General features: G+C 39.6%; 1 protein-coding gene across 7 annotated transcripts in view; it reads right to left on the bottom strand.

Moving 5' to 3' along the window:
- TSEN2 (tRNA splicing endonuclease subunit 2) overlaps positions 1 to 16271 on the bottom strand; it is a 43531-nt gene that overhangs the window by 6477 nt on the left and 20783 nt on the right. Inside the window, exons 1-12 of one of the 7 annotated variants that reach the window (XR_008578768.1) lie at positions 10442 to 10790; positions 9756 to 9950; positions 8886 to 8967; positions 8109 to 8145; positions 5914 to 6439; positions 5722 to 5799; positions 5092 to 5142; positions 4294 to 4432; positions 2803 to 2839; positions 2038 to 2149; positions 1360 to 1449; positions 699 to 875 (exon numbers count right to left, since the gene is read on the bottom strand). Coding sequence is in view for 6 of the 7 variants with exons in the window: in XM_054837817.1 (XP_054693792.1) it covers positions 816 to 875; positions 1360 to 1449; positions 2038 to 2149; positions 2803 to 2839; positions 4294 to 4432; positions 5092 to 5142; positions 5722 to 5799; positions 5914 to 6439; positions 8109 to 8145; positions 8886 to 8967; positions 9756 to 9929 (1386 nt within the window). In the remaining variant the exon portion in view is untranslated. Of the gene's footprint in view, positions 1 to 574; positions 876 to 1359; positions 1450 to 2037; positions 2150 to 2802; positions 2840 to 4293; positions 4433 to 5091; positions 5143 to 5721; positions 5800 to 5913; positions 6440 to 8108; positions 8146 to 8885; positions 8968 to 9755; positions 9951 to 10441; positions 10792 to 10861; positions 10991 to 12882; positions 13031 to 16271 lie in introns of those variants that run through there. The other 6 variants (XM_054837817.1, XM_054837814.1, XM_054837818.1 and 3 more) reach the window with 6 other exon arrangements.

Below are 16271 nucleotides of genomic sequence, written 5' to 3'. Positions count from 1 at the left end.
GAGTTCCTCAATTCTGAGGAGTGCTTGTGAAAAAAAGCACTTTTAGATGGCACCACTACATTCTAGGGTCTAGGCACCTAACGGTAACATGTTACAACGCTCAACATTGCAAGAACCACATGCCTTCCCAAATCTAAGTTTGTGCAACTTCATCACAGCCATGAACTCAGGTTTTGGTTGAAGAAGAATGGTACCATAGGTATCTCAAAAGGTTATTTGACTCACTATCATTATGGCTGGGTTTTAACTAGTTAAAAACCAGCAGCAAACTTGAGTACTATCAAGTTTAAGTCCTCATTTCTGAAGAAATGTAGGACCCCGTGCTGAGCTACAAAAGGAAGTTAGCCCTACAGTTCCTAAGTTCAACTCTGAAGGATCTGCAAGGTATTCCTAGAAAACTGTATGATCCTTCATTGCTTCGGCTTTCAGTCAGACGTTCAGGTTTTGGACTTCAGTACCTATTCAGCACTAATGCCTGGATCTGTCAGAATATTAAAAATACCATTACTTATCACTGCAGTCTAGCCACCATTCCAAGATACACATTTATAGGTTTTAAGGAAACAAACACGTATTTTGAGTTGGGACACAGCTTTAATTTTCTCCCCTTCATATGCATTATTATAGTTATGTTTTTCAATACAACATCCTCTCCAGTAAACAGGATATACCTAATTTTAAATAGCATTTATACATACCAACTGAATATGTTGATAGAAACTGTTCTGAGGCAACGGTTCATCATGAGAAGATCAGGTAAAAACAACAAGGCGTGGTTTGGAAAAAAAAAAAAAAGGTTTTTCCTATACAGTCAGTTAAAGTTCATCTTGCTCACTGCGCTCACGGGAAGCAACCCAACGAGATACAATCAGTTCCTGAAATAAAAACCAGCAACTATTATTGGGGGGGCTGTGTGTGTGAAGAAAAAGCTACAGGCAATCAGTGAGGGACAGGGATTAAGCCTTCAGCAAATTGACGTATATTATGGGACCACTGAGAAATTCCAGTATATGACTACATTTGTTCCTGAAGTCACCTGGTCTCTCGCACGTTTTTCTCCCTTCATTTTTAAATTTACACTAACCTTACAGTCTCAATAGGTATCTCTGTTTCCACATGCAAACGCTTACATTTACTGTAGCAGCAACATTAAAATTTAGAAGATCGTAAGTCTTTAAACAGCCTGTAATGCACTTCTCATGCCTTGGGGCACAAAGGAATCTAGTTTTATTGCAGCTATGCATGCAAAAACCAAAGCACGCTGAAGAGCAAGCAACAGTTCAAGGGGGCTCTTAGAGTGAGCTGTCGAGCTGCCCCAAGGGAAAGCTATACAGGCAAAGGAGAGAAGTAATTACTCACCTGAACCTTAATTCTTTTCATGCATTCTGGTGTCGACATCTCTCTTTCAGTCATGTCAGACGGTCTAATCAAATAGCATAACATAAGTTCCTGTTGGTAAACAGAAAACACAAATACATGAATTTCAACTGATTTCTGTCTATACAAGTTTTAGATTAATTAGAAATGCAGATATCAAGTTTCCTACAAGGTGTCTTCTGCAAACCAAGATGGGAGAGCTGTATATCTCATTTTCCTTATCAAAGCATAACACTGCTGTAAGATAAACTAGAATTACAACACAACACCTGAGCAGCATGGCTATGAGTATGGAAGCACTATGTCTGAGGCTCTATCACAGAGAAAACCTTTTGGAAACTTCCAGTTTCACTGTTCAAAAGAAAATGCTGGTAGATAGAGAGGGCTTTAAAGACAGAAGTGTCCCTCAGGTCTGTCTTCTGTTCCTCGCACAACTTTTAATGTTCCTACAGGCGACAGAACTTTCATAAGCTTATTCCAGAATTCATCTGGATATTGACAAAGGAAGCTCTTGTGTGCCTACTGGCAACTCAACACGTTCTTTGGCAGACTAGAAACAGGAGGATTCTCCTTCCAGCCTCACTCCAACTCCCTGTTCTTTGGAACTAAACTGTACATTTATCATTTTAAAGCTATTTTAAAACTAGCATCTTAACTTACCTTAGAAGCATTAACAGTTGTTCTGTTCAAGCCAGACAAGGACTTCCAGCTGAGTGGTCTGCGAAGAGAACCTTCAAAATTATCATCAACTAATTCAGCAATGACAGAGTAACTGGAAAACAAAGCAGAAAGGACAATTGACAGAAAGAAAATTACCATTTTAGGAAGATCATGAAACCTAAGAATTAGAGCTTAAAATTGTTGTTAAACAATATGCCAGCAGTAAGGAAGTTGTGAAACTTAAGTCTCTTTCTACTAGGCAGAGAGGAGAAACAATGAAGTTGTGAATATGCTTACTGGCACTTTCCCTTCTCACCTTTCTGCTGATGTTTGCAGCATTCTCTTATGAATGTCAGCATTTCTAATCATTTTATTATCTAGGAGTTCAACCTGACACGCTAATGAATAAAGACAATTATCATCTCTTAGAAGTTTTTTCTCCTAAATTATGTAATTATCCATACCATATATTTTTAAAAGTCGGTATTCCTAAATCAAATTACTTTCCTGAGTGCATTCATCATATGAGTGCTAAATATGCTCACTGAAACTTTTAATTTTTAATGTCTTACTACTGTTATATGAATTCAATGAAATTGTGTTATTTAGTACCTCTGCTAAAAGGACTTGCATTCCCAGTATGAATGCATCTGGCAAAGTATTTTGAGTGAAGAACACGTGCTTAACCAGTGAAAATACTAAATTTGTGTGAGAGAAATTTACTAATTTGAAAATAAGAAATTAGACAGAAACCAAGCTTCAAACCTTGCATGATAGAAGGGCGGGCCTTTTCGATACAGCACTGAAATGAAAGAGAAACACCTTAGTTAGATAATCTCAAGGTTTCCATCTGAGCTTAATACCTGGGACCATAAGTATTTTCACATGTTTTGTAAGGTTTAATTACACAGGACAAAACTCCAACACTTTTGAATTCTGCTCAGAATTAAGTTGTCCCAACAAGTGGAGAGAGAGAGGGAAGAGACAGAAAAACCATGAGAGCATCAGGGTGACTCAGGGCAGGGGAGTGGCAGGTAAAAGATAAAGCAGAAGAGCCAAAGTACAGTTAGCAATTGCTGGGGGAAAAAGTCTAGGATGGAATTTTTCTGCAACAGACTCATGGTTTTAACTGTGCTTGCAACAGAAGTTGAGCCACTGGAGTACAAGTAAAAGATCACAATAAGCCATCGAGTTCCTGTTCTAAGCAAGCATTTTCCACAAGTTTTAGCAGAGGCAAAGGGCACAAGTTCTGCCTGCAGAACTTGTTCTGTTAACAGAACTTATGTTCTGTTCACATACTGCCCACCAGACCCGCTAAAAGTTCCTTCTCTATCCAAGAGTACACAAGACTCATTGCGGCTGTAACTGAGCTAAATGGTTACGTTTCCTCTCTCCCCTTTGTCATGAGCTTTTAAGAGAGGTCTGTCTTTAACTAGCACAGGTTTTCTTCCACAGCTGGCTAGCACAGACCCTGTCAGGAGGACAAGCAGCACTTCATTCCAGTGACAACCACGACTTGCAAATTATCCATTATAAGCAATCATAGTAACATAAATTCTAAGAAGGTACTGCCAAAGAACAAGAAGGTAGAGGAGCTCAGGAGTAAGGCAGAACTCCTACCAGACTTAAACTAATCCACTTCCTTTGTCTGGCACAAATCCAAAGGCAGTGATACACTAAACAACCAATTAAGGCCAGAACACAAATGAGCGGTGAACAAAGTGATATCAGTTTCCCGTATAGACCAGGGGATCAATAGCAAAACCCCATCTACAGCCCAGAGTACTAAGAACAGTGATGTTGAATTCAGCCAAACCTACACACTGATCCAAAGGATTAGCTCAGCACAACCTTGACAGCCTCAAATACACAAACCCCCAAATTATAAAACTGCTTCAGGAGTATTAAAACACCTGCTGGTTTGTATGCATATATTAAAAAGTATCTCCCTTTCTGCACATTTTCCTGTAATGACAGACATTACTGTACTGTTTACATTGACGTGAGCTGAATGTAGTTCTTGAAATACTCAGCAAGGGATTATGGACACTGCTGATTATTCCTGCACAATTAAAAACCCTACCATTAACAAACAAGCAACTCTCTTCCCTCTCCTTCCTGCCCCCTCCCCCAAAAAAATCCCATACAGAGAAACAGTCTTAGCAATACGTTCAGCAGAAGTCCAGCTTCCATTAAATGAGATACATGAATGATATAAAAATGATCACTTTTTTTTTTTTTAAGGAAGCTACTCACAGAGATCAGTTCCATACTTCAGTCCAACTTTGGGGACCCAACCCTTACTGCGGAAGTAGTGATATGCCATGTAAGTAGTTTTAAAGTTGGGCTTCACTTCGCTGAAAACTTCCCATAGCTTCAAAATAGTTAGAGGCTCCTAAAAATCACAACCAAAGGCATGAATGTGACAATATTAATATGACAGCAGATATAGAATACTGTGTGTAGTAGAGTGTAACAGCCAAGTATCAAATATCACAGTCCACTGCAAAGAGCATGAACTTCGGGCAATAAAATGCGGAATCCCTGAATATAAGACAGAAACACGTTGCTCCATTTAGGTGGGATTTTTTTAGCATTTCACAATCAGTCCCATAATGACCTTGTTTAAAGGGAAATCTGTTAAGTCTTAAACTAGAAACATACATTCCAATTATTTTGTCATTACATTAACAGTAGCTTGATATACTTATAAATTAATGCTTAAAACTCCAAGAAATTTTGCTGTTTCACCACATTATTCCTCCCATACTTACTTCTCCCGTATTTCCTGTCTAAGTTACAACAAAAACCTCTGTCTACAGAAAGACTGTACACTTATCTGTATTTGCCTTGGTGAACATAAAACTTTCAGACTAGCATTTCATAAACAAAAATACCACTACTTATAAGAAAAAATTCCTAATTACTCTGTTTGGCATTTCCTCCTTCAGAATTAACATCACAAAATACTGCCATAGTCGGTAAAAATTTCAGACCAAAACATATCCAAACTAATGGTACCCCCAGTAATCAAAAATTAATCCAATCTCTTACCTCACCATAATAAATACTTAAACATCCCAGAGCATATACCAAGAAAAAAGCCTGAAAAAATAAACAGAATCATTTTAACTGACAGCTAGACTCTTCCTGTAGTTTATATTCCGCACAAGAACAAAGGCTCAAATTAATTTTATATAAGAATCCTAATGTTGTCAAGACAAACAAGTTGCCTGAAAGTTTCCTTTGAGATCTGTCTTCATGACCTTTACATTTCAACACATAGCACTACAAAAAAAAATCTATGCACATGCTGTAGACTCCTGAAGGCACTGTGTTAAAACTAACACACATGAATACATTTAGAAGCAGTACAATAGAAGCAGGATTTATAAAAATGTTACATTCCTGGTATTTCCATACTTAGAGTCCTATCACTGGTCTCTTTGTCAGTGGGATTATTCATATAAAGCGAATGGGATTGGACCCTACATGTTTTTTAACCATATCACGTAATTATTGCAGGTAATTAAAAATTATTTTAATGACTAAGACAATCCAAATATTTGTAGACACAGGAGAAGCCTGTACTTCAGAAACAGGTATTAAAATACGTTGCAACATAGATTAATGTTTACTTTTCAGGTTAAAAGTAAAACAACTTGTACTGTATTTGAAACATACCTCTTCCAAGCTGAGTTGTAAATATTCAAAAATCCTAAATGGATTTCTTCTGCATACTAGTTTTTCCTTCTTGACAACCTACAAGAAAAAATTACTCTATTACTAAAACTTTAAACTGGAAAAATACTGAATTCTGAAAATAGGAGTGATTATATGATTTTTCTAAAAGATTAGGATACTTTTTATCCTTACATTTTCTTGTGCATGAGCAGCAGCATCTTCAAGACATAAGCTACCTTCCTCTTCCTCTTGCACCAATACATATTCTGGAGCACACTCTTTTGACTTGATCATCTCACAAGATCCTTGCTCAGTGCTCTCCTTGCAGCCACAATGCATGAGAAAACCATGCTTCTGGCAAGACGCTTCAGCTACCTCTTTCAAGTCTCCTTCTTCTTGTTCTTTGGAGCCATGTATGGCCACAGGATCAAATGCAGGATCTCCTTCCAAACAGGCTTTCTTGTAGCCTTCATTCTGATTCTCAGGACTTAGGGCTACTACATTTCCAATAGCTGTAGAAGATTGTCTGGAAAGTTCTGTATTTTCTGTATTTGGGCCCATTCTGTTGCAACTATTGCCGGTTTGTTCAGCTCCATCCTCTTCCAAAAATGGCAGCTCAAGAGGCTTAGTGTAATTTTCAAGAATTTTGGTAACCGAGCAGTCATCAAATCCTTGCTCTTGCAAAATACTTTTAGCCCACTGAACGTGACACTGGTACCTAGTAAGCAAGTAAAATAAATGAGAAATTCTAGGGTGCTACATCCTTTATTTAACATCTTAAAAATAAGCACCTTCAAAAAGAAGATTCAACACAGTTCACAAACCAAATCTGAACAACCCCCTAATAACTGCTATGCAAAATACAACATGCGCAATGTAATAGGACTCCAGTCTTCAGGAAGCTGCAAACATCATTACTGAACATCAAGATTCTGCTACCTTCTTTGGCTTTGTTTTGCCTTTTAAATTTCTCTGGCAACAAACACCGTTACTGAACACTGCACAAGGACTACTGCTATACAGTTTCAAGAAGCAAGAACTTCACCAGGCAAAAACTTCCTTCTCCCACTGAAGCCTGAACTCCCTGCAAAAATGTCTTGGTATCAGAGCTTGCATGATTAGAATATGCAACAAGACTTTGCATATAGAGCTCTCACACACTTCATCTATTAAACAGCTAACTACTGAGAACAGTATCTTCAAAACTCTGTTTTAACTACCTTTGAATCAGCAATGGCATAGCAATAACACCAGCGTAAAAATCTTGAGCAGAAACAACCTTCAGTTTTAACCAAAACCCACACATCCCTGAGGAATAATAATAATCAGTAAGACAGTAGCTGAAAGCTGTACATATTTCTATTATTTTTCAATTATGATAGAGCTTTTAGTGTCCCTTCAATTACTTCTCCTTGGAAGACAACATTAATCTGCAATGGAAGACATGGAAGACATGGAAGAATATTAATTCTGTGAAAGCTGCAGGTAGCGGAGTGCAGCTGCCCTTACTCAAACCTGGACAATGCTAGTACAATATTCTTTATTTCCCAGAACAAAATCCTAATCAGTAACTACAGACCAGGTAGTGAAGAACTACAAAGACAATTAAATGCAAATTTCATCTGTTAACACAAAATACACGTCCCTCTGAAGACTCATAATAAAACTATGTAATTCAGTGCTGCGTTTCTGCAAGTTGTAATAACTGTAGTAGCAGTAGTAGTAGTAATGCTGCTGTTTGGCTTATCTAAAGTTGAGGACTGAAGGAGCGTAACATTTTAAATTTAAAATTTTTAGTTATCATAAGATTAAAGCAGAGTAACTAACACTCTCTTACAGTTAGTTCATGTACTATTTAAGTGGAACAAAATAAATATGTGATCCAACCCTCTATTTTGCTAAATGTACAAACTAGCACTGTTAATAGAGACTATTAAAAAAAAGTAACACCTTTATGTATTATACAAGTTCAAGAGCTGCTTCAGCCCACATTATAATAATTCAATAAGGAAATGGAAGAATTATTTTAAATAGCCTGCCCCAGAAAATTCTCCTCTTCAGCTAAGAAAGAAGTTTATTATGCTTGATATTATTATGAATTAATTACCCATACTACTATGCATTCATACCCATATACATGCACTCCATCTTGGCTTCAGTTCAGCAATTAATACCTGCAAGCTTACATGAAAAACCATGCTGAACATAATATCACCTACTCTACGTCTAGTTTTTCTAATGTGAGTTATAAATTAAATACAAAGAAAAAAAATAGAGGCAAGTCATCAGCATTTATACAGCCAACAATCTGAAAACCAGTAAAATAAAATACAAAATAATCTGTTTCATCAAAACCTCAAGAATGAATTAATGTAAATTTAACTTACTTTTTGGATGCAATTATGGGCATGTTTATGTTAGCACCTGCATAAAGAAAAATCATACATTGCTTCATCAATATAAAAATGTTTTCATGCGATTTTGCTGAGGTAATCTGCAGCCTAGTAATTACCCCATTTTCAATACTCTATGCCATTTTGGTCCCGCTTGTATTCAAGAAGGACACAGTAGAACTAGAAAAGGTACAGAGGTAACAGCCTGCACCAGAAGAGCAACTAAATTCACTATTTTTCTCCAGCCCATAAAAAGACAATTATGGTGGAATAAGATAAAATCCAGTGATGTCTACTGAGACTTAACTGTCATGGAAAGGATGAATAAAGAATGACAGTCTTTCTCTAAACAACCAAGAGCAGACCAGATATAATTGGCCTTAAGCAGATTAAAAATTTCACATATCCTTGCTTCATGATTTTATGGACACTAAAATCTACAGATTAAAACTGAGAAAAACTGGACAGTTATAGGAAGGAAAGTCCAAGGATGATACCTTCACTTACAGACTTCCTAAGCAACAAACCAGCAAAGGCTAGGAGAACGCATTAAGGAGCTATTGACATGTTTCCTGTTCTTCCTGTACTTTTCTTAGGCATCTGGTACTGGCCATCATCAGAGACAAGGTATAGAGGAGAAAGATCCTTGACCTGACCCAGTAGAAGGATTACTTTTCTGTGTGTAATTTATACACATATACTTTCAATGACTGAAGAGAAGTGAAAAGCACTATTAGCCTAGCGATGGAAGAACAAACAGGCACAATTTACCTTGCCACTTAGTAACCAGTGAAGGATCTGAAATGCTGTACACTGGCCGACTTCTTGAAAGGATACCTTTTCCAAAATAACCCTTCAAAGAAAAGGAAAAATCCTTATTATATAATCAGACAAAAATGAACTTATTTCCAAATATAAAATGTTTACTGTCGAGATCAGCTGAAAAAAGTAACTGAGATCCTGCAGCATTTAAGCTTTGCCTAAAGCTTGCTGCTTAGCTTCTGATAACTAGTTCAATATTGAACACCTGCACTCAAAGATTTAACCAGTGGAGGGTGCTGGGTCCTTTTCTTCAATTCATTCCTCAATTCTAAATATTCACCAGCCAGCATCTCCAAGCAGATGCAGAAGAAAACACCTGTGTATTAATGCTGTGACAACGCGTAATGGAAAAGAAAGAGATGGGTAAGAATGGTGGTGAAATGGTACTCAGACATAAGAGGCTTACTGTAGCTTATTTCACTCAGGAAGAAATCACCCTGAAGTTGAAAGAATTCTACAAGCATTTATAAAACACTAATATTCCAACCTCCTGAGCTTTAAAAACAAGAAAATGCTTTTGCAAGGTTGCATAAAATGTTGAAAGGAGAAATAAACGTAACAAACATGAAGTCTTTGCAGCTGTTTTCTAGCTCACAACATCACTTCATTCCAAAATTTATTTGCTGGCATAAGCATGAAATACTTTTCACATTTGATACAAAATATATGTTTTGTACTGATTTCGGGAGAGGAGGGAGATATGGAGAATTACTGGAGGCTAAAGGGGAAGGAATGCATAAACACAGGCAAATTTTAACAAGTATTATGCTTTACTTATGTTTAAAACACTACAAATACTCTGCAAACAGGGTACAGCACCTTGTTATAAAGCTGTTCAATATCTTCAGGGTTTCTCACAATAACATTGTTGTTAATGATTTCGGCCTGGCATATTCTGAAATCCTTCCCACCTACATCCACAGGAAAGGGAGACTCATATGACTCAAATACTCTTCTTTTCCTTCTTGGGGGATGAAAAACTGCTTCTGCCATTTCCTAATATTAATGTTTCTCCTAAAAAGTGGAAACAAAACATTTACTGTCCAGGAGTTAAAGTCCACCCATTTTTACACGGTTCAGCAACATTCCCTTCCCAATAGCAAATTAGCAATAAATCCCACAGTATAATCCAAGTTTAATTCTGTAACACTATTATGCCAGACAAGCATAAGAAGTGATTTGCTAGTGTTATCTGTTAATCTTTTTCTCCTGGGCAATACAGTATCCTCTGAAGACCAGGTAGGGATAGTTTTCAGCCAAGAGTTTATAAAGTAAACTGTAGATGAAAGGCAAGTACATAAAGTGCTGAAAATATTTCAAGAATAAAGCAGAGGAATGAGTAGAATAGCAGAAACCACAGCACACAAGTGCCTAAATATAAACTGTTTTCGATAATCACGGGAATAAATTTTGAAGAAGGAGCAGCGGCTTGGCAGGTTTCTCTTCTTTAAACCGGGAAGCCGGGCAGAGCCCGAGGCTCTCTGGAAACCTGGGGGACAGGTCACCTTCACCGCCACACAGAGCCACCGCAGAGGGGTCTCCGCGCCCGCAGGCTGCGGCCGTCAGCGCCACCGCTCCAGCCCCGCCGCGGGCCGCGGCCGGCCGAGGGGGATAAGCCCTGCTGATGCCCAGACGAAGGAACCGCCTTCACACAGGGCCGGGCTTGTCCCCGCCACGATAATCGCAACCCGCAGCTCCGCCCGCCCGCCCGCCGGGACCCGCGGAAGGAGGCCCGCCGAGGAGGCCAGGGCCGTCAGCGCGGCGCCTCAGGCCCGGGCGGCCACCCACGCAGGCCCGCCTGGGGCGAGGTGCTGGGGAGCCGGGCGGGGAGCGGGGCGTTGCGGCCAGGCACCGCGGCTACCGGGCGGCCACAGGCCGGGCCCGGCCGCTCGCCCGTCGCCATAACAACCGCGCGCCGCACGCACCGCCTCACCGCCGCACGAGGAGACCGCGCGCCGGCAGGCAGCGCCCGCCAGACCCCGCCCCGCGCGCTGGGCGGGCGGCCGCGCGTGCGCACGGGACGGGCGCGCGGGCGCATCTCGCGAGTGGCCCCGCCCCACTTGGCGTTTCCTCAGTGCTGTGAGGGCATGGTCCAGCGGCCGGCGGAGGCGCTGAATCCAGCGTGGGTCCCTCCCGGGTCTGAGCACAGGCAGCCGGGCAGTGTGTGGGGACGTGGCCCGAGCCTCAAGGGAAGGACGCGGAGAACGTTTCTGCGCGAGAAAGACAGGTTTCCCTGGGGACCTCTGCGCCGCAGCGCAGCGTTTCTAGTTGCTGCCGACCGTGATACTGCAGAAGCGTGCCCAGACTGCAAGCCAACTGGCGATTTAAAAATAATAAAGTGAGAGAAAAATGACATCTTGTGTGGAACACCCATCCTGAAATGAATGATGAGCTTCATAATGAGGGGCATTTGAGATACACGGGTGAATGAAATTGTATAGCTGTGGGAGGTGAGGCAGAGATACAATTTTCAGCTTGGAGCGATTGTTTCTGGCTCTGTAACAAACCCTTGACGTGGTTGGGACTTGTCATGCCATGGGGTAATGCAATGCTACTTACACAACTTGTTAACAGAGGTAATTGTGATTGTGCAGCTTATTACTAGAACTGAATTCAGGAGGACACAGTGATGCAATTTGAAAAAAGTACCTGAGTAAAATGCAAAGCATTTTCACCAGTTAGTGAGGAGCAAACATCCCCTTTTCTGTTCTGATATGCAGTGAACTGATTACCAGTTTGAGCCATGCTCATCAAATTCATCATCATGCATGCAACTACAATGCAACTACGCTTTCTTATTCTGAGGTTATATTGTGGGGTACCACTGCCGAAGAAAGAGGATCAAGGCATGTCTCCAGGGAGACAGACTCTCCGTCAACAATTCTGTCTGATTTTCAGCAGAGAGATCGGTGAAGTCACTGATGAAAAGTTGTACAAATACATCATTCTTAAGGGGAAATGTGGTGCAAAACATGAGAATACCGAGCTGGTATTCTTACAGTTATTTCCTACAGAGCTCTGCTTTATATACCAGCGCATGAGTGTTAATTTATGTTGAATGTTGATTCGCACATGAAGTGTTGAAGCTAAACCTCAGAGGACTGTACTGTGTTCCTGTCACCAAAGCAGACAGCAATGCTCTGATAGTTTCCGGTGCATTCTTACAGCCCTACCATTACAATACTTGGGAGTTAGTCTTCTAGGTAACAACATGAAATGTCACTCTCTTTCAAAATTCCTTCTAAATTTGTTAAGTCTCATTTAAATGGCCGTGGAGTTTATCTGTGCTAGATACATCTTTATCTTCTTCCTGTGCAGATGCATTACTATGAGACAGACATGACGGTGAGAAGCAGACAAAACATAAAAAAGCTATAGGTCAGTTGTTTCCCTCCACAGCTCATTATCTTCATAGCCCCTTGAAAGGGAAACCGCAGCATACGCCATTCAGACAATTAACTGAATCATGCTCATATTTCTTCAACCAGACATCTGCTCCCATTTCTGATTGTAAGCCCAGATTGCACTTCAACCAGAAATTTTGCTATCTGAAGGACAAGCTGGCTGTAAGATGAGTTGTGCCAATTTTTTTTAAGAATATCAATAATTGTACAGACACTTTCACAAATATCTGGATCTCCCTTTTTGTGATGAGACAGCAAATGACAAGGCAGCAGCTAACTGACTAGGCCGTAGCTCTGAAAAGCAAACCCTCAGGATTATTTGAATCACAAACCGGGAACGAGTCAGAAATGTCATACTGCTGTCGAGAGTCAAGAAGAGAGTGACAAGGGCAGCCCATGAGGAGAGACTGAAATAACTCAGGCTAGAAAAGGTAAAATGGACAAAACACACCATTGCAAAGAGGGGGACATACATTGCTCTGCACAGCCACTTGGAAATAATAGAAGGAGCAAGGAGTTTATATTGCAAAATAATATTGTACCTGTGAGGTAAGGACAACACTGTCATTGCCTGGGAGGGTTGCATTGTGTCCATCACTGGAAATGTTAAGACCAGGTTACACAAATGTCTTCCAGGAACACTTGCAATAAAGTTGATCTTGCCTTGAGACAAGGGACTGCACTAAAAGCACTGAAGGTCCCTTTCATGGGAGTTTTCAGATTTATCCTTCCAGGAGCTTTTCTGATCTCTCTGCAGTGCGGCAGAAAATGCAATGCTCTATACTGCCCTGCAGAGGCTGAAAGCCTGCAGCTTAAATCATCTTTCAGATTTCCCTTTCCGCTTTACAACTTTCAGTTCAGGAATGTCACTATGAGAACAGACTATCTCATGTTGTCTCTGGCTGATTCATTGCTTCTAATGCAGAGTACTTGATTGCTTACTATTTCTTGATACTCAGCTGAATTATTCTGTTGCTCTTTGTTATACTAAGGTCCAAACCAATGTCAGCTTTCTGAAAAGACTAATATGACCTGCTTTTCCAAATCATTACGAGAACAATTTGGTTGTAACCCTTCAGTTCTAGAAACGCATTGCCTCAAACTTTGACACAGTTGCCTTTGCTGCAGAATTTTCAGTCATCTGTTGCCTGACTCTAGTTGTCCTGATGTTTACGCTGCCATACCCAGAATTTCCTGTGGCACTGTCCCATTTGGGGACACTAGTGCATGCATAGTGGTCCCTCTGAACTAGCAATAAGTCTTTCCAGGGGGAAGTTGCTAGCTTCTGCTCTGAGTTTTTACAGGATTTCTCAGTCAGTGGTAGAGGAGTAGAACTGAAGTACAGTTACCATGGGAAGACATGCTCTCACTATCAGGCTTATTAAACTCTTCCTGTGACCACGTACGCAATAATATCCTTTAAAATCTACATAAGCATTTGTAATCGTGTACTCTCAGCCTTTCTGTGGTTTATTGTGTCCTTCCACAATAACAGTCATATTACAAAGGTCATCTGGAATCCTTTAGATGAAACATTCCATTTAGACAATAAGAGCTCATTTAATATTATATTAACTAATATTTAACAGCTAACATATTAACTAATTTTCATGCTATGAAGATCCTATTGCCAGTAAAATTAAGTTGCCATATGCAGGAAAGCACTAGGGAGTTTTGTTATCCAAGGTGGTTGTTTTCTGGATGTTTGGGCACTTTTATAGGGAGTTGGGAAGTTAATTCCCAGTCCTATCTCAGCCCAAGCATACAGGCCAGGTACTCTGTAAATACATATTTTACATCCTTAGGCTTATTAAAAGAAACAGAAATGTCAGCCTGTAAAACTATTTGCCTATGTAGCACTCTCAAGGAAGTTAGTCATAAAATCATAAAAGAATGACCTATTCTTGTGGAGTCTTTAGGTAATTTTGGATTGCATACAAAAAAAAAAAAGTTTTACATAGAATCCCATGAAATTCAAATCACGATTTGTCACTAGGTTCATTTCCATCTCCGATTTCCACAGAACGTTCCTGTAAAGTTTTCTTATCCCATATTACTTGTCTGCAAAAGAAACATTATGACAGTTTCTTTTCAGTAAAGCTCCTTCCTTTCTCACAAGGTGATTTGAACAGTAGTTGGAGGATGGGCTGTAGTTATTTACATTAGCCAGTTCCAGTTTCCCCAGACTGACAGAAATTCCCATGGAAATTCTGGTTACATTAACTTTGACAGAGATACGGGACTGTTTTTGGAAACTTTAAAAAAAAAACAACTAGGGAATAGTTTTCATTTTTATTAATATGCAGTATCTTCATTTTGTTTATTAAAGAAATAAATCAAGGTTAGTTTCTGCTTAGTTTCAGATGGTTTTCACAGGAGACAGAAAAAGAGAAGTCAGACAAATATTGGCCAAGCATCAACCCAGTAAGAAATCCCATAATAGCAGAAATCCCAAGGTGGACAGCAATAAAGTGAATAGCATGAGAAAAAAGAACATTAAAAATGAGTGTGCAGTTAGCATACTTACTTCAGACATGGAAAATGATTTTGTGTTCTTGGAGATTAAATACACTTTGATGAGGAATTCATATAGAACTATTTGATCCAGCTGAGACCCCATCACATCAGTGTCTCTGCAGACATTGCAGGGCACACTGTCGCTTTTTTGTCCTCTCAATTTGTATTGCAAACTGTATGCGTTTGAAAATCTACACATTAATTTTCGCTGCATCAAGGCCTTCAACACCCCCAAAATTATTACTTTCCTTCTCCCGACAGAAATGAATGCAAAAGGTCTGAGCTTGCAATTTCAGGGGAAATTAAGGGCACTTACGACCTCTGATTTTTGCCCATCCCTTGAGCTCCCATATCAGACTTATTTACCTTTTGTTGAAGAAACATTTGTTCCTTCATGGGTCATTAGTTTTTCTGCTTCATCAATCACCTAGGTAAGTTGTTAAATGACGCACAGCTTCTGTTTTGCCAAATTCTGACTCTGTCACCTTCACCTCATGCAACTAAGGAATGGGCCAGGCAGTGAAAAGCAAGGACAAAACTCCGGGCTCCAGCAAGATAATCAGTTAAAGTCCATTTCATTTTTTTGTATTTCCATCGGAAAGAAAACTGTAATAATTAGATGTCTCCACTAGATGTCCATATTTCAGCAATTTTCAATTATAACTGCAACAAAAGTAGCTGCCCTGTGCAAAATGCATAAACCAGCTATGCTCCATTGAAAGATGTAAGTACAAGACAGATTTTCATCTCAGTGAAGTTGTGCACCTGGCTCTTTGTCTAAAAAGGCACTGAATCTAGTGCAAAACACTCACAAAACACCTTTCGCTTTCTACCTCTTATGCTCTCAGAAAAAGGTCCTTTAAGGCTGTCAGACTTTTCAGATATGGAATATTATCTCTCTGGTTGTTTACAACCTTGCCTTTCTTATTATTTTTCAAATTATTATGTGCTTTGTAGTAACTTATAGGAATAAATATTTGGAAAAAGCTTTCAAGATTTTTAGTGGTTTGGTTTTGGCGTTTTTTTCCTCAGATTGGCTTCTAGTTTTTCTATGCACAGTTCTTTTTTGCATTCAGATGTGTGCAGATTCCAAAACCATTGGCTCAGATTTTTAGATACACTGGCTAATTGTAAAAGGATTGCTTTGCTTATTACATTTCTCTTCAAATATTGATGTCTAATATTTACCTACTTTTTCTGGGTATCTAACGGATGTTGGAAAGCAGAGTAATGCTCGCATGCACGTAAGTACAGTAACTGAACACATGTTCTTTTTTATGCTCACAATTTTAAAACAAACTGCATGTAGACAGCCTGCTGGCCTTGGTATTCATTTACTGAAGATGCTTTTCACTGCTTTGTTGCTTATGGCAAGTGTGAAAGCAAGGTTTGCACTCCATTTTAAGTGTGTGCT

This window comes from Grus americana, chromosome 11 (genome assembly GCF_028858705.1).
Source record: "Grus americana isolate bGruAme1 chromosome 11, bGruAme1.mat, whole genome shotgun sequence".
NCBI classification, from domain to species: domain Eukaryota; kingdom Metazoa; phylum Chordata; class Aves; order Gruiformes; family Gruidae; genus Grus; species Grus americana.
The sequence above is the reverse complement of the archived record's forward strand: the minus strand, read 5'-3'. Positions and strand labels throughout refer to the sequence as shown.